At 44.2% G+C, this 26,835-nt stretch overlaps 1 protein-coding gene across 4 annotated transcripts in view; it reads right to left on the bottom strand.

Annotated features, from left to right (window-relative positions):
• The window catches only part of RAF1 (Raf-1 proto-oncogene, serine/threonine kinase), a 415,567-nt gene that overhangs the window by 160,390 nt on the left and 228,342 nt on the right, over positions 1-26,835 (bottom strand). For 2 of the 4 annotated variants that reach the window (XM_086938970.1, XM_086938968.1), the window contains exons 5-8: positions 10,853-11,010; positions 8,676-8,771; positions 4,027-4,180; positions 1,028-1,087 (exon numbers count right to left, since the gene is read on the bottom strand). In XM_086938970.1, the coding sequence (XP_086795096.1) occupies positions 1,028-1,087; positions 4,027-4,180; positions 8,676-8,771; positions 10,853-11,010 (468 nt within the window). The remainder of the gene's footprint in view (positions 1-1,027; positions 1,088-4,026; positions 4,181-8,675; positions 8,772-10,852; positions 11,011-26,835) is intronic. The other 2 variants (XM_086938972.1, XM_086938971.1) reach the window with 1 other exon arrangement.

Here is a 26,835-nt window from a genome sequence, read left to right on the forward strand (position 1 = left end):
GGAATCGCCACGATTCCTTGCAGTGTGGATAAAGAGTGGATAAGTCCCAATACTCTCGCTTGCTCGATGCGCATGCGCATCGACAGGCGAGACCTAAAAATGTCTGCAAACTAGGCTCACACAAAGGTTCAACTTTAAAGCTGCCAGTGGGTCCTGAAGATAACACTTTACAATTTGAATGCAGATTTTTGGAAGCAGAGAGGAAGACTCAAATTGGAAAAAAAACTTTAAAAAACGAATTTATTGGTCAACTGGTATTTTTATCTTTGGGAAATGAGCCTCTGGTGTACAACCCACGTAAAATGATCTTTCTCCGTTCTAGATACCTGACCCCCATTATAAGTTATAAGTGTTTGTTCCTGTAGGAGTCTTTTTAGTTATGAGTGTCAGGTATATTTTTGGTTACGCCTTCCAGTACTTATAAAACGTGGGTCACCCAAGGTTCCTTAACTCATTTTAACCAGACTGTGTACACCACTGTTTTATATCCTCATGCCCTCCTAAGAACCTTCAGTCATATCTATAAATAAGTCACCCACACAATGGGATTTTCTGTTTTGCTCTCCCATTTTAAGTATGGGTGTGCGTGTTCCAGCGCGCAGAGGGTTGTAGGTTAGTAACAAAAAAACACAAGGCTTGCTAAAAGTCAAACTGGTGCCAGCAGGTTGGCAGCAGCTCTGTTCATCCCTTAATACATGCACTGGAATAATTTAAACAGGCAGAAATAGAAATAAATAGCTTTTTATGTCAAACAATGTGTTTATTGGACTGGCTTTAATAAATCTATGCACTTCAAATTAACAGAGAAAAATAAATCAGTAAAAAAGGGTAGGTTTGAGTAAAAAAATATGTATTATGCACCTCAGACTACAACTGAGAGACAAATGTTAGCACAGGAGAGGCAGACAAACCAGTTGCACTAGCAGAATGTTTAATAGAACAGGTGTGACTGCTTTTACTTTGACATTAAAATCTTGCCAAACCGGTTATTTAAAGCAACCAAGCGTCATGACGGAGAAATACCTACTCTTCCACTCAAACAAAACCGCCTGCACCAGGACCTGGGAGAAGCATTCAGGCTGTTATTCTAGTCCAAAACAATAAAAGACAAGGAGAAAAGTAAAGAACAAAGAAAGCAAGAGAGCAACCGGGGAGAAAACAGGTGAAAAGTATAGAAAAACAAGCAGGCAATGAAAACGCTTAAGAAATGATAGTGACAGCCACCCTCTTCATAATTTACCCAGCACATAGGAAAAGCAAACTGAGGTGCACCTATATCTGCATATTTCAATAATTCTCTGAATTTTTCTGTTCATTCTTGAGAAAACAAATTTATGTATAGAGGGCTCAGAGCCTGGTGTTCTGTAAAGTTGTTTTTATGTATGCAAACATGGGCGTAGCTACCATTGGTGGAAAAGGTGCTGTGGCACCGGGACCCAGAGCTCTGAGGGCACATTGAGCCTTGACAATGCTGTATTTTACTATCACAACAGCAGTCAAAGGAGCTATTGGCCTTGCTTGCACCAGGGCCCATGGCCTTCTTGCTACTCAAGTGTATGCAAGCAAGGATGGATATGTGAGTTCTACCAAAGATTTTGAATTAAAGGAGTTCCTTCACCTATAGTTCCACACTGGTTTAGGAAAGTTAATACACAGAAATGCAACAGGGGGGAAGTCAAGGGAATATACTTCAGGTAATCTGCTAACAAACAGTGAAATATTTAATCACCCACCACCCATATTACCTACCAACAACAGATGTTTTAGAGAAGTGCTAGACAGATGGTCTAGAAGTGGTCAGCACCACAGGTCATATTTCTAATTTCAGTGGGTGCTCGGAGCTTTGCAGTTTCCGTCAAGTGGAATCCCTGCCAGTCCATAATATTGCAGAAATCCCAGCATTTGTGTACATGAACAAAGGTAAATTTCCTTCTAAGTCACATAGGGGTTGACATAAGTAGAATGCGTGATAGATCATGGTGGTCATTTTTATGAATCTAGAGTGTAAATACTGTGACAAGAACGATCAACCTCATCCAGTATAAATCAATGCACCCGTAAAGACAAACATTGCTTGGGACAGAACAGAAATTTTAGGTATACCAATTGGCTAACCTGTTGATTTCTATACTGGAACTTCATGGAGGTGAAGGGTCTAGGGTCTCAAGAAAAACGAAATAATATCTAATTTATTTCTTGAGCTAAGCACTTGCACGTGTGCTTGGATTTGATGAAGAAATGTAGGTTTTGGCCTCTTGATCAATTCTTTAAACTGACCTGGACAACTTAAGTGAACAGACATCACAAAGAAATGCAATCTAACTAATCCTGGGAATCGCCCTAACTCATCTGAACATGGCACCCCCACCTCCTATATTCCGCACAACTGGCTTTACCCTGGCACTACCAGGACTGAGGCACAATTAAAGTGTTAAGGCAGTTTGCTAAACCTATTTGACGCAGCAGTGCATTTTCTTTCCATTTGTTGTATTGTTGAGTTTTCTCCAAGTACGGTTGGTCCTATATCCTGACAGCGGAACCGTCTGCAGTAGCCCTCCCTATCCAAAGTGGAGCACCCATGGACGCTATTCTACCTAGTAAAGTGCTCCGCTGCTTGGCTGACCCTTCTGTAGTTAAGAGGAGCTGCAGTACTTGCGGCTTAGGGTTGGACACCTGGCACTGCTTGGTTCTCTAACCCCCTAAACAGTAGGCCCCAGTGCACTGTCAAGGGTGAAGGTACCAGAGAATACCGAATCCAATTACTATTGGTTCTACCAGTCTTCCAGTATAAGGTATCACTGATACTGTAAGAGTAAGGAGGTAACAGTAACCTTAATGGCAATGCGTAATTTGAGGGGTTGTTGCCAGTGGGGTGGTGGGGGGGGGGGGGGGGGGGGGGGTGGCACCGGCACTGAGGTTTGGGAACTGCCTGTTATTTTTCTTAAATTAAATATTTACAGAGTTAAGAGATGGAAAAACACACAGATCGGAAAGATGGATGAAGACAAAGATGGCAAAACCGTCACAAGCAGGAACTTGCAAAAATAAAAATTAAAAAATTAAAAAACGCTGAGAATGTTTGGTAGTGCATTAATGACTACTGGCCTTTGTGTTCTGCGCACTGACGTTTAATTGCTCCGGTGGCCGGCTTCTGAGCAAAGCTTCAGGTGCCGGCACTCGTTCTTCCACAAACTAAGCACTGCTTACAGGTGACCTGCCCATAGGTATATACAAAAAACATACAATAGAGCTAACAAAGACCTCCAAGTCTGATTCAAGAGGTTATGCTGCAAGCCATTAGCAGTGTGTTTAAAAACTGGGAAAAGAATGTATGGTTTGCAAAGTGGTTTAAATTAAATCGATCTGGGCGACATTCTACTGGAGTACCCTAAACATAAACCACAACGGACATAAAAGGGTTGGATCATCTTGAGTGTCATCTACAGTTCAGAGGTTTGTGTTTGGGAAAAGTTCAAGCTCATTTAAAGGTAGCACCGGTTTTCTTGTTAGATGGAGGCCAAGCTAAACGCCCTACCATCTAACACTCAACTTGCAGAAAGCTTTTTGCAAGTACAAAAAGTGGTTAATTTTCAATACTCGCAGACAGTGCTTAATTTGTGCTGGTGGTGGGCATCGACACTCATTTTTGTGGACTAGGGTTTCTTTTTCGTCATCAGAGTTTGACCCCAAGCACGAGAGAACAGCAGAAAAGGAAGTAGGAAGGGAAATGTAGAAAAACAATGACAAAGGGAAAAGAGGCGGTGAAATGAGACGATAGCAGTGAGATAAGTGACGTGAAGTGTAGGGTGGTGGATGAAACAGGCAGGTGGCGAGATCAAAGCTAGGAAGCAGGGGTATATGGTTTGATTTGATTTGGCAATTTATAAAGCGCGAATGAATGCCCGAAGGCATGAAGGTACTGATCCTGGCATATGGCAACTGGTTTCTAAGAATAAGATTGTACTTTTCTTTCATTCTTTTTACAAATTAAGCGCGGCTCTCAAAGAAACACGTGTCGGTCTTTACCTCGATGATCCTGCTGTCCACGGGCATGGTTGTGCTCACCATATGAACATTGGGCGTGGAGGTGGACCGCTGTCTTTGGGAGAGGGAGCACTCTGACGAAGGGTTTGTAGAGTTAAAGGTGAAGGCATGAGGAGTAGAATACCTGTGCTGAGAGCTGAAGGAGAAAAAAGATGCATTATTGGGAGCAGAAAGCACACATCAGCTCAAAAACAAGCCTCTTTCAACCTACAGCAGCTGGCGGTGAAACAGTCAGTGCAGCTGTCTGCTGGCTAAACACCACACATTTAGCTAGCTGGCAGCACATCCAGTTAAATTAATTACTACTTCAGTGGGTTTTAAGCTTGATGGCTGGCAAGACATGTCTGGCATGGTTAGAAACAGTCAACTCGAAATTTCGCATTACACCCCCTCCACTGTCAACAAATTATTTTAGCTGCAACTTTTCAGCTGCTGCTAAATTCGGTTAAAATGCAAGGCAGTAAAACTCTAAGGCACATCTGTGTTAGTAGACACATGCTAAAGGTCCTGTGCGTGCCACGTCACTTTAGTTTATCAGATTCAAACTACTATAATCATGGCATTTGATACTAGAAACAAGGACAGGAGAAAATCTCTGCACTCCAAATATTGATGTTATGAAGTCACTTGGCAGTCACTAGCCTTCCAACAGTTTCCTTTACCCATGCTCTTCATAAACTAATGTCCCAAAATAGAAGGTTCCTTGGCTCTCCCAACAGAGCACTAATCCCCCATTAACAATTGCAAAATAACCCTCCACATTTAAAGGATAAGTAGTGCACGCATTAATAGTGCTTTTCCACCTTAGATTACGCATCATGTATTCATCAGGGAAAGAGTGGCAAGACGTTTAAAGGCAAGGTGACGTACCCACAGCTTCATATAAACCTCTTAAATACATAAATAATTATAAATGTAATCCCTCAAATGAAGGAATTCCTAAAAAAGATGCACCTTCGTTTGTAAAGCTAAAAAACAAAAAAAAAGAATTTGATCAGAAATGCCTCTTTCAAGTCAAGTGGCACATTTCCATTCTTTGGTATTTTTTCATGAAGGTAGACATTATCGTAGATTGATGGGATAATACTATATATGCCCACCTTCCCAGATCGCCTTCCTGCTTATCGGAATATTTACAGAGCTGATCCTCCATTGCCAGATTGCCCACCTAGAAAGTACAATGACATTTCAGTTGATGGGTTATTTTCCCCTGCCCACGACTTGAACCTTGAGCTACTGGTTCAAGATTCACGGTGCACTACGCACACTATTCTTCATGAACCATGTCTCCCTGTTGTTCATGCATTTTCCCCCAGTTTTGAGCACATTGTGACTTGAGGAGGGTTCTTCCTCTTGGGGTCCATATTTGATGGAATTCTGATGATGATCCTGTATTCACAAGGGGATAAAAACGTAGTGGACTTGCACACAGCCCATTCCATTGTCTATTATAATTCACAGGCTGTGCTGTTCTTTACAGATCCGATGCGCACTTTGATCACCTTTATCACACGTGTATTACACTTAAAATTGCACCAAGCAGGTTTGTCACTAGCACCCACTCCGCTGTTTATGACATTTATGCCCTATTGCTTTTTTTGTATTCTAATTGTACATTAAATTATAACCTGGTTTGATTATAGTTTGCTTAAATTACTACATTAGGGGCCATGAAAAAACTTGTTATTGATGCCCGTCACCCGTGCATCACTTGGCCCATTACACATCTATTTACTTGGTAACCCCAGTAAAGAGACATTTTGCTATATGGCAGCTAAAGGTCTAGAATTGAGACAATCAATGGCAGGCTACTATCAAGCTTTCAACCCACAAGCCTTATTCCAGTCTGTAGTATCTCCCACACAATTACTTATCTAGCAACTCATTTTATTAAATATCATATACTAAATACATGCCTGTACTTTTGCAGAAAACTGCACCTAGACTTTAAAGAAGCATCAAGTAATTACCACTGGATGTGCTTAATTCGAACATAGCACTGATTCTGATTATGACGGGTATGCCATAGCATCAGTGTAGTGGTCCCTGTGCATTAGGACACAAGCTGCACATCACTGACGAGTCCAAATAAGGTTGAAACCAGACTGTTTTGCTTGCGTTCCTGTCTGACGGAACTGTTCTTTTTGAAGCAAGACCAGGTCTAATTTACATATGAATGATCCCTGCCTGGAGTGGCGCAATACTTCCAAAAACTTCACCTTTTTCCAGCGATGAAGAATGACCAGGGACCAGCCAACTTCCTCCTACGCGGCACTCTCATCTACAGATCACCATGGCCGTGTACCGACATCATCAACACCATCATGGGTCGTGACACAACACTTTTGCTCGATGCTAGCAATTACATCCTACTCGGAGACCTGAACTTCTACCTGGAAGACCACACCTACTGCAACTCAAAGCACTTCTTGAAGACAGTGGAAGCCTGAGCCTCCCCCATCAAATAAAGGGACCTCCCACTTTGACGGACACTTCTTGGACCCTATTTTCGCCACCTATGACAACATCTAAGTCTACAAACTCACACCAGTCTCCTGGACAGACCAAGTCTTGATCAAGTTCAGCATCTCCATCCCAAACACCTAATGTACCAACTGCATGGTTCCACTCAATAAGAGCAATTCAACATAATCTATAGATCACAGGCCAGTTGGTACACAGAGAACTCTGACTCATGAAACATCAGAGCAAACAACTGTAGAGCAAATGGAGAATGATCCAGGACAACACAGACAGGAGCATATTCTAATCTGCCTTGAGATGCTAGCACCAAATGATCCGGACCACAAAACGCCTTGCTCTCGTAGAACGCATTGATGTCAGCATTAACAGAAACAAAGAAATCTTTGCCATAGTGAAAGATTTCACCTCACCAGTGGCCGCTTCCAAATTGATCACCCCATCGCAGAACATCTTCAACAACCTCTCTTTACCCATCAGCAACAAAATCTCCCCCATTTAGAGCTACCTCAACCCACAACCGAACGGGACTGACTTTGCCATAAGCCTCACAAACTTATTGAAAGTACCAATGCTAACCACATGACCTCCTCCACACCTACTTTAGAGGACTGTAATCCATCAAGTTCATACCTATTCTTAACATCTCCACCTCATCCAAGACATTTCCAGAATTCTGGAAACATGCACCTGTCCTCCGATTGCCAACCAAAGAAATCCTCCACTGACCCTTCAACACTTGCCAAATACAGACCGATCTTCCTACTACCATTTCTAGCCAAGGTGCTAGAGAAAATCAACAAACGCCTCATGAAAACTTCAATGGCCACAAACTCCTCAACATCACTCAGTATGGTTTCAGACTGAATCACAGCATGGAAATGTCCTTAATGGCCACCCCAGAGGGCATCTGAAAGATGCTGGACGGAGGGGAGACAGAGGCCCTTATCTGTCTGGACCTCTCTGCAGCGTTTGACACGGCCTTCCACCCCATCTTATCCAAAGTCTATGAGACATCAGAATTCTATCAATCAGGATTTATAATGCACTGCTAATCTATTGTGATGGATCTGCTTGTTTCTGACTGAAAAGACCCAGTCAATGAGGCTGGTACCGTACACCTCGGACGCCCACAACCTCATATGCGGAAGTCCGCAAGCATCCACCCTGAGCCTCTTCAATATACGCATAATCCCTTCAGAAAGCATCATCCGTTCCCACAACATTAACGTCCTCTTCTACGCCGAAGACACGCAACTCAATCTCTCCCTTACAGATATGATGCCAGGTACCCGGATCAAGTTATTTGCCTGCATGACTGAATTCGGCGACTGGATGAAGAACAACTGTCTCAAGCTGAACTCTGGTAAGACCAAAAACAAGATCTTCGTGAAAGAGTATTTCACAGTGGGACTCTACCTGGTGGCCAACAAAGCTAGGACAGACACCATCCCCCACCATCTACGCCAGGAACCTCAGGATTGTCATCGACAATAAACTGGTTGACTTTGCTATTCTCCGTTTCCTACCGAACTATTCCAATTATTTTTTTCAAAATTGTAAATGTGCCTCTACTCTTAACTTACAACAGAGGCACTTAAAGACACATAAATGTATCTCTATAAAACTCAGGAACTGTATATATTAAAAAAATATTGGTATCAAATTAGAAATCTGATTTAACAATTTGAAGTTATTTCTAGTTACCTACACCTCCTGTTCGAACTATTATGCAAAACAAGCCATAAGCCTCCACAAGACAGAACTGACAGTTTCTCCAAAGCAGAACAACTGACTACAGTCAACTTTGGTCAACAAGCATCCCAGATCCATAAAGGGGCAGAGTCTCAGAAAGCATCAGCAGACATACCAATGGTAGAAGTGCAATACACAAATGCTAGTAACTCAACATGTTTAGTATGACAGTAGATCAGTGAAGGAAATATGCAAACGTTTATATTCAGCTTTATTTGTCAGCATTGGTTTTACACTACTTGCCACTAGTTAAGAGAAGATATATTCAGGAGCGCCAACACCTGCCCTGATTGGCTTATTCTAGAAACAAACCATCAACAGATCAAATAAAAGTTGAAATTAAATCACTGTGATTATAGAGCTCATGAGATCTAGCACAAAAAAGAGTGGGTTACCTAGCAGGTATTCGAGAAACCGACTCCCGCATCCGCCGCATGGTCATGGATGGTAGCGTGTGAACACCATCACCAATATTCGAATTTGGGAACAGTCTGAAAATAAATCATGAAACCATTAAATCAATGAATTGCTCTATCAGTGCCATCTGACTTGTACATTGGTCCGAACATTGTTACTCTGAAAGAACTGCATTCTAGGAATACTCACTCTCTGTATAGAAAACACACTCTCAAAGCAGGAAATATAAAATAGAGCCTCTCAAAGTGAGTGACCTTTCATATCCCCCCAATTAAAATCCACTATTCAAAAACAGATTTATTAAACTTCTGAACTTTTATTTCTCCTGTGAACTCCCATCCCCATGTGCAGAAAAGAACAATCAGGGCGGACTTCAGCCGCCTCTACGCTGGAAATAAACTAATCGACAACCCATTTTGCTATCCATTAATTGCTGGCTAGATAATTCGGAATAGTTGTCAAGAAGAAATCCAACAATTTATTTTTCCCTTTTTTCTTGTTTTGATTTAATTTCTGATATCTTAATGGAATTCAACAGTTAACACTTCACAAAACATGTTTTGCACACCACCTTAACTCTCATTGAATGTAATCTGAGCATCCCTAATGTCCAACTTCTTGTAACAATCTGTTTTCACCGTGAAATGTTTAAATGTCATTGGCGGCACTGAGGTTTTATTCTAAGGGCCCTATTACGAGTCTGACGGTCCGTGGACCACCAGACTCATGGTGGCATGGCAATGGCGAATCCAACCACCTCCACACCGGTGGTCAGACCGCCCGATTATGACTCGGGCAGTTGGACTGCCCTGGGTCCGCTGGGTCCACCAGGGAACCTCTGTTCCCTAGAGTAGGAGTGGCGGTCAGAGGCCGCAATAGGCTTGGCGCTACCGCCACGGCCCGCTAAGCATATTACAAGTTTCCTCTCAGCCAGGGCTTTCATGGCTGGGGAACCGCCATGGAAACCCTGGCAAAGAGGAAACCTATGCCTCAAACATAGGTGGATGCACACAGGGGGGGAATAACATGTTAACCCCTGTGTGCATGCACTTAGGGTCTGCACGGCATGGACTTTCGAGTCCCTGCTTTGCTGGAACCTTGTAGAGCCGTCCCATTGCAGTGCCTTTTTTAATGGCACCACCGCCTTTAAAAGAGGCACCGCCACACCGACCGCATTCTAGACTACTAAAAAGTTGTAATCCTGTAGGCGGCGGCGGCGTGACCTTTGGCATAGCGGCGACGCGGTTGTGCAAACCGCAGCGTCACCACTCCGCCAAAAACGTAATAGGCTCCTTAGTGTTTCTTATGAAATATTCACACATTTACAGTCTGGGCAATTGTCAATTGGTTATTTTTCTATCATAACACTATCACCTGAAAAATGCCCCTCGGAATATTAAATGGTATAGGTCTATTCCCAGCTATCACAGGGTTTCAAGGTTACCCTTCTATGAAAGAAAATCCAATTACAACTGCTATAAAAAAGTAGATCCCAGAAATGCTTTTAACATCGCCAAGTAAACAGTATCGTGCATGGCAAATACAAGTGCTCTGGCTTTCTCATCTCTGCAGCACCCTGATGGAAGCCATTTGGACGGCTGCCTTGCCTGAAGTCACTCATCAAGACAGCTCATTATTTACACTATATTATTGTGAGCTTTACACAGAGTGTTCTGGTTGGTTGGCCATGATATGTCTATGTGACTGAACTGCCAATGCAGTCAACAAAAAGGCAGATTATCCTACAGCACACCAGCAATGCAATCTTTACCTAATATGGTAAACGTGGTGTTGAACTGCCTTCTCACCATATAGCATGCTCTATTAAGTAGTGTGTGTGGATTTACGATAGATATGCCTATTAACGCATCTGATTACTCAGTATATTGACATAAGAATGGCCAAAATCCACCCCATCTCTCTATTTATACAAGATAATTGAGATTTTACTGTTGATAGAATAATTATAAGTTTCCAGGTTATCCCACCAAAGAAAACATCAATAATGGAGGCAAAATTCAGAGGTAGTGCCTAATTAAAATAAAATTGCTATCGCTTTATTACATAGTTTGAATAGAACAAATATCTTCTTCTTTTTAATTAATTATACTCACAAGTCTTTCCTTCACATCCCTAACAAAAGGTAGTCACTTACAAGAGTTGCCGGATGTTGCTCCAGTCAACACACATGGTTGGGACTTTTGTGCTGCAGTGTTCATGGAACTTGTAGCCACATGTCTGACATCGGAAGCCATTCAACAGGAACTTCTGGCAGATGTCGCAGAAGGCGAGCTTTAAAAATGTCTTTCGAACCTGCAGAATGATGTAAAGGAACAGGTCATTCGAGTGACAAACACCTGATATCAACAGGACACCCATATATCAAGTGGGAATATCAGCAGACGGGTCCGCACATTCCATATGGCAAGTTATCGAAATAATAATCCTTTAGAAAACGCAGAAATATAATGGGCATGCACAATAAGCACTTTAGTCAATTGCAGTAGTCACTTGTAGTAGGCAGATTCATTTGCATATTGACGTAAATAATTAATTTACTCTCTTAATTTCTATGCAGGTAAGTACTTAATCAATAATAACTCAATCAGAATGAAGGAAAACAGAGTCCGTGGTGTAAGAGTTTCTAAGGGTTTTATTCCTCATAAAGGAATCAGGATATCATGTTCTGACCACCACACAGAGTGTCAGAAGGGATAGAGCGCTACATTTTATTAACAGTACATAGCTTATATACTTATTTCATTCCATAAGTAACAGTGCAAGAGGCGTAACAGCTGAGAGAAGACAAGATAACGATATACACGTGGCACATGTACGTAATCAAGAGGCGTGAGCTAGAGGTGTGTTCTGGAAACGTCACTGATAGGTGACACAAGTGGGTGGCACCAAGGGGTGGTGCTAACAGAATGTTGCAATGTCAGCAGAAATCGGAAGCTTGGATGCGCGCGCAGCTGCATGACGTGTAATTAGAGGGGTGCAGGGGACTTGACATTTACACTGACGGAAAGAGACAGAAGTCTGGCATGTCAGATCAACTTGTGCTTCTATCATATCTGATATCTGATGTTTAGGAACTAAGCTATCGGGGCAGAAAGGTCTCTAGGGCAGAAGCTATTCTATACTTGCTGTGAGTGCGTGTATAAGCGCCTGGGTGTCTGCATGAGAAGCGTGGGGCAAGGGGCCTTCCATGGAAGCATGGCAACAGAGGCTATGAATTACTTGCATAGAGACAGGTCGGCCCTTTAGCCCTGTAGCTGAGGAAGGATGTTTACTGAAGCTAGCAGGCTGGAATGTATTTTCGGGGAGGGAAACAGATAACTCGAAGGTTATAGTCAATCTTGGCAGGCAGCAGGCTGAGCTGAGCACGGAGGGCCGCGCTAGAAGTAAGTCAGAGTTCACGGTTACGGGGGCTGCCTGGGCAGAGATTTCTCGGAGTCAGAAGCCAGAAAAGAGGCTCGGTGGCAGAGATTCAGGGCCTACTTCAGCCAGGGCTGAAAAACGTAGGAGTACACTACAAAAAGACGTTGGCATAGCATACTTAGGAACGGACCATCCAACCCATTCATGGTGGGTCTGAAAGAGGACAAGTTAACGTTGGACGCAAATGTATTTGCGTCTTCATAGCTGGTACAGGAGGGAAGTTACATGCACTTTAACTCGTACATGGAGTCGGTGGGGTACGCGCTAGGGAACACAACTTGACCATAAAATTTATATTACCTCATTCCCTCCTTGTTCCCTACGGACCCTTCATGATATATCGATCCTCATAAATCGATCGGTTTGTTCTTGTAACATTATATGTTCATCTTTCTTTCTTCGACTGTTTGAGAGACAACTGGAATGTTCAATGCAGGATGTGGCACACAGTCCACAAATCGCTGGCCCACACTGCAGGCACAGGCAGCAGCTGAATACTATAACAAGGCCAATGCCTAGGAAGGATAAGATCTTCCATCCCCAAGCTGTTAACGTAGTCCAGAACCAACCGGACCAAGTCCAGGTGCCTGGATTCTGATGTATCTGATTTGCAATTTTATGCAGACGGGTAATAGCTTGATAGACAGATGGTGCATTTTGTGGAATGAAAACACAGCAACTTGACCCGATGACCTTACAGGCTCCACCTCTATCTGCCAAGATGACGTCAATTACAAGGCGATTTTGAAGGACAACAACCCGCATAGCAGATTGCTCCTCTGTTAAGTTACCTAAGGCGGAGGCAGTTTCATGTACTACTGCTTCAAGTGTTCTAGTTAATCTGCGTATCAATTTACTGTTTTGGACAGGTCCTAGGAAGAAAAAGAATCCTTTATTGAAATCAGTGTACTGTTCCCATGCCGTTTCTGTGTAGTCGACAAGGGGAATATCTCTTTTGGGTCTATTCGGTGCTAGATTCGTATTTCTATGGTAATCAGGGGGAGCTAGAAAAACAGGTGGCAGAAGGAATGCAATGTAACAGGTACCATCCCAATCTGGAGGCAAACGTATGTATGCGGTATGACCACAAACAAAGTAGGAATGACTGGTAGCTTTAAAGGACGATTTACCATGATCACTGAACTCGACCACAGTAGTGCATTTACTATGACCTACGTGTACTGAACCTTTCTTGCTAACACATAGTTCACCTGTGACTGGTATTACTAACATATGGGGCAAAACTGGAGCAGCTTCGGATTCAACAGTAAGGATCATAAGGCTAATTGTGTAATTACCTAATCCATATACTTCATTTTCTAGATCAGTTCCTATTCGAGTGGGAAGTCCCTCTTTATCAGGGTAACAGACGTTGAGCAGGACTAAGTTCAAGTTTCCCCAAACCCAGCCCCCATCGAAAACAGCAATATCAGGATCTAGGGAATTAATTATTTTAAACCATGCTCCACAGGAGCCATTGTGAGTGAACGGGTACGGAAAGAGGGGCAGAGCTCCCTTGTAATTCTGGTAGGGAGGGAGTCGGCCACATATCCAACAGTCCGTAGCATTATTTGTCTGATGGGAGTGATGTAACATACTAATGAATGTATTGTTGCGCAGCGCAAGTCTGTAAGAGAGTTCATGTGCAGGGAGTTCACTAAAAGTGTGTTCAGCAGAGACATTGTAAGCAGATTGTTCACGCCTGAAAATAGGCCAATATATAGGTAGCAGAATGCTGGCAATAATAATTAGAATACTTAGAAAAAACATTATTAACAACGTCACTATACAGTGACTACGCAGTGATTTGCAGTAAGTACGTTTCTTTGCTTCTCTCTCTCTCTCTCTATCTCGATCTAGGGGATACATGTCAGAAACTATTTAACCGATTCACCTAGGGGAGGACTTAAACAATTAAACTGTCTGACTTGCTAGATCGGAGCTTCATTCGATATAGTTCTTGGGGAGTCTTTTCTCGTTTGGTAACGGTACAGTCTTTCGTTTCAACACAGTCTTTGGTGGGGGTGGACGAGTCAGAGTCCTGTTTCAGTCCGTTTTTTAGTTCATTGCAAAGTTTGATGTGACTCGAGTGGACCCACCCCTTTCTCCCCTCGATTTTCACAGCGGTCCTGGTGGTGAGCAGAACGGTCTTCGGGGATTTCCAACGGGGCTCCAGCGGACTTTTCCGGTCGAAATTCCGGACGAGTACCAGGTCCCCAGGACGGACCTCATGCGCCTTCACATCGGTATTGTCAGGGAAGGCTGCGGCAACCTGTGAACGACATGATTGGAGTGCAGACATCAAGGAGGCAAGGTAATCTGTCAACATATTACAATCAACATCAGTGATTTTCTTCGGAATGGGCGTCCCCCACATATTCGGTGGTCTGCCAAAGACCACTTCGTACGGGGATAGCCCTGATCTTGAGTGGGCGACCATTCTCATGTAGAATAGTGCCACGGGCAGGGCGACTATCCAGTCGACCCCTTTTTCCTGACAGATCTTGGCAAGGCGGATTTTTAGTGTCTGATTATGCCTTTCTACAAGGCCTGCTGCTTCGGGATGTCGGACACAGTGGAACCTCCACTGATATCCTAGCAAAAGGGAAACCTGTCTCATCAACTCGGACGAGAACGGCTGTCCGTTATCTGAATACACGACACGGGGCAAACCGTACCGTGGGAAGAATTCACGAACCAACTGTCTGGCAGTGGTCGGAGCAGTGTAGTCTGGGACTGGGTATGCTTCGGTCCAACGGGACAGAGCACAAACAATTACAAGGACATATTTAAAACCTCGACAGCTATTCATCTGGATATAATCCATCTGGAGGACTTCAAAAGGGTGATCGGGAGGATGAAATCCTCCTTGCTCAACAGGGACGCTTTTACCTGGATTGAACTGACAACAGATCATGCAAGTACGCACTTTCTGTTTTGCTGCTGCTCGTAAGTGTTTGTTGTACCAGAGATTCTGTAAACTGTCTAACATCGCCTTCTCTCCTAGATGGGCCGGGCTATGTGCTGTATTTATCATGACTTGAACCATTGCGTCAGGGAGAAACCATATAGATTTTCCCTTCGTCACCCAACCTTGATCTGTCTGAATCCCTCCTAGTTCAGTCCATTTCTTTATCTCCTCTGGAGTAGCATGTGTCTGGATATCAATTACGTCTAGGGCGGGATCTCTAACTGCCATACACTTTGTTGGTACTATTGTTTTTGTTATGTCAGTAATCTGAGTGTGAGTTAGTGCTGTATGTTTTGCTGTCTGGTCTGCCAGGTCGTTACCCTGGGAAACAGAATCTGTGACTTTAGTATGTGCCTTACACTTCATGACTGATATGCCCGAGGGCAAATGTATTGCTTCTAACAGTGCTTGAATGAGGGGGCCATGTTGTATCTTGGCCCCATGGGAAGTCAGAAAACCTCGTTCTTGCCAGAGGACTCCGAAGTCGTGTACAACTCCGAAGGCATAACGGGAATCAGTATATATGTTAACATTTCTGTTCTTGGCTAGAATACAAGCTCGGGTCAGAGCGATGAGCTCGGCTGCTTGAGCAGACAGTGTATCAATACGATGTGTTTCTTTAACTTCGGTTTCAGTGGTCACGGCATACGCGGCCACTAATTCTCCTGTACTTGTTCTCATGCATGAACCGTCCACATAAAGTGTCAGGTCTGGATTTGTCAATGGGACATCTGTTAAGTCTCGTCTAGGCTTAGTTACTGCATTAATTATTTCTATACAATCATGTGGAGCTGGATCTGTCATAACTGTAGGTAACAGTGTTGCTGGGTTCAAGATACTGCAGCGTCTGATTTCTATGTGTGGCTGGAATAGTGTTAATTCATAACCTGTTAATCGCGCTATAGTCAAGTGTTGAGTCTGGGTTCTGTTTAACAAAACCTCTACAGAATGTGGAACTTGTACTGTTAACTGATGACCTAGAACAATTGAATCGCTCTGTCTGATTGCTAACGCTGTTGCTGCTACTGACTTTAAGCACGCAGGGAGTGCTTGGGCTACTGAATCCAATGTACTAGAAAAATAAGCACAAGGCTTATGTGAACCTGCTTGATCTTGAGTGAGGACAGACAACGCTGTACCATCACGTTCTGTAACAAAAAGTGTAAACGGTTTGTTGTAACATGGTGTCGCTAAAACTGGTGCTTGACATAAGGCTTTCTTTAAGTCTTCAAAAGCTTGTGTGTGTTCCTGAGTCCAAGGGAGGGCAGTCGAAATCGCCGCCTCCTGTGTCGTTAACTGGATGAGTGGCTTGGCTAGAAATGCATACTGGGGAATCCATTGTCTGCAGTACGAGGTGAGGCCTATGAAGGCCCGCACTTCCTTTTGTGTCTGGGGTTGTGGCATATTTGCAATTAACTGAATGCGATCGGGAGTGAGCTGTCTCCCCACTTTGGACAGCAAGTGACCCAAGTACACAACTTGCTGAACACAGAATTGTAGCTTCGAAGGAGACACCTTGTGTCCCTTGTCGGCCAGAAAGTGTAGAACTGTCAATGATGCTTTTTCACATTCGGGCTCACTTCGTGCGGTGATCAGCAGATCATCGACGTATTGTAGTAAAGCGGTGTTAACTGGCATTTGAATACAATCTAGTTGTCTCTTCAGTGCTTGACTATAGATGCTGGGGCTTTCTGTGAATCCTGCAGGGTCTTTATCATGGCATGGTACTAGTTTCTTCATTTCTAACAGTTCTAATTTAGTCAGAGGCGTGTGTACATACACGCGTTTCAAAATTTTATCCTCACCCATAACAGGGTGCACTTCTCGTAAGGGGTTCTGACTTTCAATACCACCCCCGCACTGCATATGGTACATTTTCCTTTCTGGAGGTGGGGCGGGAACATATTCAGAGCTTACAAAGGTATCATATCTGTGTCGTTGTTCTAGAATTATTTGAATTAATTTAGTGCTTAAGCCTCTCCATCTATCCATCAGTAGTGCTTCTAGTGTTTCGTGTAAAGGACCTGGATCAGAATAGTGTTTCCTGTATTTGATAAGAAGGTGCTGAATCATGTATACACCTGCTAATTTCTGTTCGTCGGGGGAGAGGTTCAGAAATGTCTGCGCTACTGTGTCATCATTATATATGTCTGCATTTTCGGCCCATGATACAGCTGATCGGGCTAGTTCTTGTTCATCCATAGAATTGAGTACATGGTACCCAACTCGATCTCGAAGTCTTTTATCAGTTTCTTGGAACTGATGCTCAGCAGAATTCGGATTTGTTAAGGCAGAGAAGAAAACTCTCTTGCTCTCCGGACGGATACCCTTCCTAAGGTAAGTTCCCTTACCTACATATGCTATTGTTCCTATATCTCTTTCGGATTCTTCCTGTATTTCTTCCTCCTCGGAGGAAGCCTTTTCTTTCTCTTTCTGGTGTACTGCTATCACTGCTTTCTTAATCTTCTTATACATAGACTCTATGCAATTTTGTCTGTCATGTTTTCCATCAGCTATATTTTGACCCCACTTGTTCAATGCGTCTAATTCACTCTGATCTGTTCCGGGCCTGTCTCGTTCTCTTATTAGACAATTTATGAAAAATCGTAGTATCAGTGCTTGCATGCCAACTTTCTGTTTCTCCATGGCATCCTTAATACTGTCAGAGTCCTTTCCTGTTTGAACAAACTCATATATTCTGTCTAGACGATCCTTCATTCCTGCATAGCATAACAAGCTATCAGTAGCGGATCTTAACCGTAATGATGCCAATATCATTAAATCGTCCTTTCCGGGTACTGGATCATATCTGCAGACTGACATGTTTTCTTTCAATGCGTCGAGGCGGGATGAATTAGAGGAGTGGGGAGACCTGTAGGTGAGAGGACTCTGCATATCTTTGAGATTGAATCTGTGAGTTGGTGGCGGGGTCTGAGGACCCGCACTCGCACCTCCTGAAGCGGAAGCTTGTACATTACCTCCCTGGGGAGTCTGTATCTGAACGTGAACTTGTCGTTTGGGTGGATCAGGTAAACGTGGTTTCGGTAGGTCAGTTTTGAGTACGGGAAGTGGCGGGGCTGGCGGAACAGGAGAAGTCTGTTGTGGTACCGGCGGAACGTGACCTGGGGGCGGAATACCACCCCCGTCCCTGTCTGTAGGCAGGGCACGAACAGGCAGATTGGTGTAAGCTGGTGCTACATCGTCTAAGTATGAATTTAGGAATATGTCTTTAGTAGTTTTGTGCATTACTTTAGTTGGGACCAATGGTGACGGCAAATTTTTCGGTATTTCTGAAATGGCGTCAGGGGTACCTTCGGCCAAAAGATACATGTTGTTCACTTGGCTATTTCGGATGCGATCTATTTGTTCTGATTTTACTCGAATTCCTTCAGTAACTAATTCGTTTTCTTGAGCCTTTTCTGATTCTTTAAGTCTGTTTTCTCTACGGAGTGCTCTTTCAGCACGTTTATGTGATTCCTTACGCCAAAATTCTATGGCGTCTTTCTGAGATTGTCTGGCTTTCTTTTTCCGTAATACCTCTTCTACCTTTATGATGCACTCGGCATCCCATGTTCCGTTAACTGGCCATCGGTATCTTTCCTCTAGGTGCTTTGTATAATCGGTCCATAACTCTAGATACAGGATGGCGTCTATGCCATGCTTGTTATACATAAAATTACCTGGAGTGTCCCTAGGGGGAATTGGAATTTCTTCCTCTAATATCCCTTTCCTAGTTCCTATCTGCTTTAACTTGTTGAAAATCGGCATTGTGCCTACTTGATACTGAAATGCTTGATCCTTGATATTCAATTTCGACTGTAACTATTTGTACAAAAACACAATAATGCACAAAAACAATCACATTCATACCACGACATTAATTACAAAAACATTTAAAACATAGATGACTACCCCTCTATACTAGATGTACTGCTCAACAGTACAGATACACTGTTGTAACAGTGCAGAATTTCAGAAATTCGGAATACTAGATATACTGCTAAACAGTACAGATACACTGCCTAAAAACAGTGCAGACCGGACTTGCGTACCCAAACCCGTCTAGATACGACCCAGCAATGGTACTCACCGGGAAGCACGGAAAACAGAAGGCCTCGGAAAACTCGACTGGACTCGACTCGGAACTTCGGAAAACTTCGGAAAAACTTTGGAAAACTTCGGAAAACTTCGGAAAACTGGTGGGCCTCTTCACACCTCGGACCTTGCTTCTTTCGGCTGGGCTCTGGTCGGGATCCTCCGCACTCCTCACCGCCTCGTCTGGGCACTGATTGCAGTCTTCGTCACCTCCGTGGGTCAGAGGGAGATGCAGGAAATCCTGCCAGTACACGTGTGTTCCATCTAACTGAGGGGGACACAGTATGCAACGCGCCAACCGGCGCGTGAGGTGGGGGAGGGGTCCCTATTCGGGCGCCAAAATGACGTAAATAATTAATTTACTCTCTTAATTTCTATGCAGGTAAGTACTTAATCAATAATAACTCAATCAGAATGAAGGAAAACAGAGTCCGTGGTGTAAGAGTTTCTAAGGGTTTTATTCCTCATAAAGGAATCAGGATATCATGTTCTGACCACCACACAGAGTGTCAGAAGGGATAGAGCGCTACATTTTATTAACAGTACATAGCTTATATACTTATTTCATTCCATAAGTAACAGTGCAAGAGGCGTAACAGCTGAGAGAAGACAAGATAACGATATACACGTGGCACATGTACGTAATCAAGAGGCGTGAGCTAGAGGTGTGTTCTGGAAACGTCACTGATAGGTGACACAAGTGGGTGGCACCAAGGGGTGGTGCTAACAGAATGTTGCAATGTCAGCAGAAATCGGAAGCTTGGATGCGCGCGCAGCTGCATGACGTGTAATTAGAGGGGTGCAGGGGACTTGACATTTACACTGACGGAAAGAGACAGAAGTCTGGCATGTCAGATCAACTTGTGCTTCTATCATATCTGATATTTAGGAACTAAGCTATCGGGGCAGAAAGGTCTCTAGGGCAGAAGCTATTCTATACTTGCTGTGAGTGCGTGTATAAGCGCCTGGGTGTCTGCATGAGAAGCGTGGGGCAAGGGGCCTTCCATGGAAGCATGGCAACAGAGGCTATGAATTACTTGCATAGAGACAGGTCGGCCCTTTAGCCCTGTAGCTGAGGAAGGATGTTTACTGAAGCTAGCAGGCTGGAATGTATTTTCGGGGAGGGAAACAGATAACTCGAAGGTTATAGTCAATCTTGGCAGGCAGCAGGCTGAGCTGAGCACGGAGGGCCGCGCTAGAAGTAAGTCAGAGTTCACGGTTACGGGGGCTGCCTGGGCAGAGATTTCTCGGAGTCAGAAGCCAGAAAAGAGGCTCGGTGGCAGAGATTCAGGGCCTACTTCAGCCAGGGCTGAAAAACGTAGGAGTACACTACAAAAAGACGTTGGCATAGCATACTTAGGAACGGACCATCCAACCCATTCATGGTGGGTCTGAAAGAGGACAAGTTAACGTTGGACGCAAATGTATTTGCGTCTTCATAGCTGGTACAGGAGGGAAGTTACATGCACTTTAACTCGTACATGGAGTCGGTGGGGTACGCGCTAGGGAACACAACTTGACCATAAAATTTATATTACCTCAATATAATAATGCCCTTATTCTTAAAAAAATAACGCCAATATTATTCAGGATACAGGATACTACTACTACATTTGAATGACATTCAATACCATAAATAATTGTATACAATCAATATTAATGAAAGTATCTCAGTAAACACCCATAGGGCATCTGTAATTATGCGGTCAGTTATTTGCTCACATTCTACATACTTGGTGTGTGCTGTGGTACCTTGGTGGGACTAAAAGTACACAAACTAAAATGCATATTTATCACTTACTATCAACAATATTACTAGTGTGCATTCCGGAACAGATTGAACTGACCCTTGCACCTGAACAAACACTGGTCCCATTACTAGATTCTCATTAAATAAAATCTCTTGCGTCCCAATCTGAGTGCCTCACAGATGCTACAAGCATGTGTGTGTTAAAGGGTGTAGTCTGATTACTTTAAAGAAATGTGGTTGTATTTCTATTCTTATGGTTCAGACTATCGTTTTGCTCTACAGAGCTTCCCCCTTTCCCAGCTCCCTTTTCACAGAGTTCAAGACAAATGATATTAATTGCTTTAAAAGCTTTTAATTGCTTTGAATGGACAATTCTTTGTACTTCGATTCTTTATTTTCAACAAGTACATCACATTACAGTCAGATATTAATAGTGCAAAAAGAGGATCAGAAAAAGCACTATAGACATCAGGAACACAGGTAAAATGTATTAGTCTACGGTAACTCAGTCATGTTGTTTTATAGTCACTTACCATATTTGCGGTTTCCTAAACCCACTAATTCTCATATTCGCCTAATCTTAGAGAGGTTTCCTCCTCTCTCTGCTATCACAAACAGGTAGCCAACCTAGTACTGGTAACAACTTATGAGTTATGTCATAAATCCCAACTCTATTTCGTCTCTTAACTGACATTAACTAGTTTGATGCCACTGTTATTTACCAGTCTATCCTCCCTTTTAAATTGTCTCCAGTTAGTTTCGGCTTTGTACTGCTACTGCATCCATTCGCACCAGGATCCATCAAACTTTTCTAATGTTCCTTGGTATTTTTATCATCCTCACTAAATGTCCATCCTCGATAAGGTAGTAGTGCATATACAAAAATGTTACGTATTTGCTCAATAAGGATTAAAGGGTAGATCAAGACATATGCAAAGATGACATATGCAAAGATGAGAATGGGCTTTTTAATAAAAGACACATGAGTAGGAAGGGACAAGTGTCTAAATCAATGACAGTGAATGAGGCATAAGTCAAATGAGAGAAACTAGACAATGTACAAAATGAGATCAATGTACAAAACCAATGTGAGAAGCACAGGGATCGACCTTTGTTTGATTGGGACGCCGGAGCACACAGGAGACTGGGACGTTGTTTCAGGATTGGATCGGGTGCGCGGCGACCGAGGGAAATCATCGATCATTTTGGGGACATCCTCCTTGCGAACCTGTTTCAATTAGCCAGCCCTGTTGCTCTGTGGCTCCGTGTCCGCTCACCCCCCGCCGCCGCACTCTCGCTACACCAGAGCAGCCGCCGAGAGGGGGAGAGTGTGTCACGGTGAAGACTACGTTTCCCAGCAGCCTTAGCGGCAGAGAGTTGCCCTCAAGTGAAGCGACCCAGGAGGCGCATAAATTAGAGTGGCAGTACCCGCGTCGCGCAACGCGTGCGGGCGGCGCCCGGCAAAGCCCGGGCAAAGGGCGGGCCGTCTGTGGCCGTCCGGGGCTGGCCAAGGCTGGGCTGGGCCACCCCCCTTACGTCCGCACGATTTACGAAGTAAGACATTCAGTAGACTTTAATACTGTTACTACTGTACATAGGGCTAAAGACTATTCTTTATTAAGTTATGAATAACATTATGAGCCTAGGACGGAGATCATCTGTGGGAGGTTCTGTAAGAGGGACTCTAGATGCTTTTATTACACGGGCTACTTCGGTCCTAGAAAAAGAAATAGCGCTAACAGAGAGACGCATTTCCTCTGAATGGCAGTGTAAACGCTCTTCTTTGGGGGCCATCCAAACAGCAAGAACGGCCACACTTAATAATAATGGTAACAAACAGTCTAATGACATAGGTATACCTCCACAGCTTCAAGACCTCCCAGCCCGACCAGCGACCCAGGTGAATTCGATTATCTCCGACACTAGTTCTGACCCTGAATTAGAGCTATCGTCGGATGTATCATCAATCACCGCTTCCATTAATTCCACCCCTGAGAAGATCACTAACAATACACTACCGGGTGCAGGTATTCCTGCAAAAAGAAAGCGGGGCGGTATGAAACAGAAGGGTAGTCGTGCAAAAAGCCGTAGGGCTGTAATGAGTCAGAAAAAATCCAAAGGTCCCCCAACTAGTGGAGTTAACCATGGTCTTTCAACTACTACATTTCCTGAAAAAACTCTAATGAATAACATTGAGCACTTAATCACTTCTTTGCTATTACCTATAGTTGAGAGGATCAGGAGAATAAATGAACAATTGGGGTCTATCATAGACATTGGAACTGCAAATGCAAATTTATTAAAAAACGCGTTACCTAAGAAGCCTCCTGTAATTAACTCCGACACTAAGATAGTGCCCACACCAATTAACGACAAATCTAAAAGTAAGTCGACTTCAATAATCCAGGACAATTTGCCAGGTACACAGCTGCAGAATATAGTTCTTGAGTCTAATATCTTAAGAGAATTACCAGAAAATAGGCAACCGAATAAGATGGCTCTGGGGAAACAGACTATTCCACATAGAACCCCAAATAATGATAAACAGGTTACTGGTCCCGCTAAACATATCAACCTCCCCCCAGAAGCAGACCCCTTGCTATTGTACTAACAGGGGTGCCTGAGTTGCAATCAGGGAGATTTGAAAATTATCACACTCTTAAGAATAAAGCCATGTACTGGTTAAGAACAAATAGACCATTACCTGCACATCTAGACGGAATAATTCTTAATGTTAGAAGGTTGAACTGGATCGGGAAAAGACCAAAGGACATCCCAGGAGATATAATTGCTATAAACTTCAGAGATCGAAGGGTGATAAATCATATACGAGACTGGTTCCCTGATGGCTATGAGGGAGGTATTACCCCTAGAGTTCTAAGTTATTTTTATCCTAAAACTTTAATTGAAAATCCTTGGATTCCTGGAAACTTAAGATCGCGTCCGCATCCGCCCCACATGTTTAACATCTTTACCTCAAATCGCTTTTCTTCTCTTATGGGGTTGGAGGGAGTTGATTGACTGCCACCCAGGAAAGATAATAATAGCTATAAAAGAAACTATAAACCTCACTCACCCCCAGAACAGAGGGAAGCGAGTAAAGAAATTAACGATACAGATAACATTAATACAGGAGGGGAAGATAGTTCTGAGGTGAAACAAATTACCGACAATCTTGACCATCACTCTTCGTCAGTTCCTGACATAAGACTAAATCACTATCCAAGAAAGGACATATCAAGAATCGCCTCTCCCTGTCTTAGTCAGTTTAATAACTGTCAAGATCTAAATATTATCTCCTGGAACATCGCAGGATTAAAAAGAAATCTCCTCGATCCCACTTGGCATATGCAAAAAAGGTAGGGCTGATGGCCTTTTTCAAAGTTGCCCGGCGCTAACCGCCTCTATACCATTCTAGTTACCAAACAAAGAGGCAGGCGCTGGAGACTGGAAGGCAGGAAACAGAAGTTTTATTCCGAAGGAGCAGAACACATCAGATCAGACAACAAGGTATCGTTTCGAGGTGCTCTAACAGCCTCTCTGAGGCAGGCCTCTTATACCCTGGTTTATGACATGTGAGCATTCTTTATTGCAGAAAAGACTCTTTGAAGTATGAAAAGACATCCCCGGAATCCCCGTTTCAGACCTACCCCCACACGTATCTATAGTAGAGGTCCTCACCACACATACAATAGGAGGGGGCTATCACGCAGCTGAGTGTTCCGCCGATTCTTAGGATGTGTGCGCCTGATCGTATCCCAGGGGGTGGGGAGGCCATGATCAATAGTAGCTCCTTTGAAGAGGAGCGACTCCATACAATAGGGGGGCAATAAACTGTATCCCCCGGCTAGGTGATGGCCTGGGACCCGTGCGGACAACCGGACTCAGAGGAAGGGGTCATCAAAGGAGAGGTATTCATGAAAGGAATGGTCTGCGCGGACAATCGAGCGCAGAGGAAGAGTTTATCAAAAGAGGGGTATTCATGAAAGGAAAGGAAGTGTTGGTCAGGCGCGGGTGTGACTCCCAAGGACAGAGTCATGCGGAAGGAGAGGGTTTACGACTTGTGCATGTGAGAGCGGGGGCAGCCAGGGTGTGCAGGGGATGCTCGCAGGGTCAGGGGAGCGCGCTGGCGATCGATCGTGAACAGGGAGACCATGGTACCTAAAATAGCTGCCGTGCATATTGTACATGAATGACAAGATGGCGCAGATGATGTTCAGTTCGCAAACTAAAATTCCACAGTCCTCCCTTTTAACATGTCTCGCCAACTTGTCAATTCGGGTCTATCCCCATAAGGCCACGTACTTCTACCTCGTAGAGGGGACTCATGTGCTCAGTTCGGAAGTCTAAAGTCTTAGGGCAAATGCAGTTAGAAATGAGTGCACACAAAGATGGCAAGCATTGAATACCTAGGCAACACCCACATAGTATCACAATCGGTATCAATATGAATGTAAACAACCTCCATCCCCAGCCCTTCAAAGTGTCCCAAAACCAGCTCCCAAGCGACCATCCTTCTTGCTCTTGGTGAACTTCTGAGGAAAGTCTATGGAGGTGCTCAATTGCCTTGTAGACTGAGGGCGAGTTATCTGGCACGTAGGTGCAACAGCTAGATCCGATGATGCGGCAAGCTCCTCCACGATCGGCTAGAACAACGTCTAGAACCAGGCGATTTTGAAGGGTCACGAGGCGGACCGCCTGAAGCTCAGCCGTGTTGTTAGCGAGGGCGCCAGCTGTGATGTTGATGGTTGTTTATATTGCCTGGGTCAGATGTCGGATGGCGCGGCTGTTCGCCATCGGGCCCCACAGAGGAACAAGTCCCTTCACTGCATCCAGGAACTGTGCTCCAGTGGAGTCGGCTTGTCCAATGTCACTTGCGCGTCTCTGCCGGTGATGATCAGCAGGGGCTACATACGTGGGGGGGAGGACGAAAGCGATGTAGCAAGTGCCTTTCCAACCTTTCGGGAGCCAGGTGTAAGCTTTGGTGCCACAAACAAAGTACATATTCGGAGAAGCAACAAAAGAGGGGGGATCAATTGAGTCCAGTGACCTTGTGATGTGGCAGGCACTGTGACCTACCAGCTGTCTTCCCAGGCTTTCGATGCACACCTGGCCAGTGACGTTGATGACAGACAGAGCCACAGTCAGAGTGGCGGCGGTTCGCTTCCGTAGGTGGGAGAAGGTGGCTCTAGCTGGATTATGGAGCACCTGCACTTCTACTTGCTCCTTTGCAGGGATGTCCATAAGGAAGGCGGAACCAGAGGGAACAGGACAAAAGGGAGCAGATGTCCTTCCGGTTTTGTTCAGCCAGAACCCATGGTAGAAGTGTGACACTGTTTGACCAGAAGTGGCGTTGTCCTTGTGGCTTTCTTGCACGAGGATCAACCAGGCAAGGCAGGAGCCATGAACTGAGAAAGGAGAAGGAATGAAGGGGATGGAGTGACCGGTTGCATGCGGGAGCAGTCCGCAGATCCAGCAGTTGGTGGCATTTGCGGCAAGGTTGTGCTGGTGCAACAGTTGTACAAAGGAATTGTTCCAGAACTCCTTACGCCTCTCTCGGAGCTGAGGTCCGAGGGAGATAAGGTGATGCTCTTTCATAGTGGTTGGCTGTGCAGTGGTTAGCAATATCTGATGAGCAGGAGTGCTTTCCTCCAAGATTCAGAAGGAAGTCATGAGGAGGAGGCAAAAGAGGAAAGCAATGAAGAAGGCGATTGTCTTTGATTTGTGCATATTGTCAGTCTTTGGGTTCCTGTAGTGGGTATTTCCGGCTGCTTCCATCATCTTCTTATCTGGCGCTTCCATCATCTTCTTATCTGGCGCTTCCATCATCTTCAAGGTGCTCGGTAGCGGGCAGAACCACAGACTTTGTTTAGCTTCTCTC

This window comes from Lissotriton vulgaris, chromosome 9, assembly GCF_964263255.1.
Source record: "Lissotriton vulgaris chromosome 9, aLisVul1.2, whole genome shotgun sequence".
In the NCBI taxonomy this organism is placed as follows: Eukaryota; Metazoa; Chordata; class Amphibia; order Caudata; family Salamandridae; genus Lissotriton; species Lissotriton vulgaris.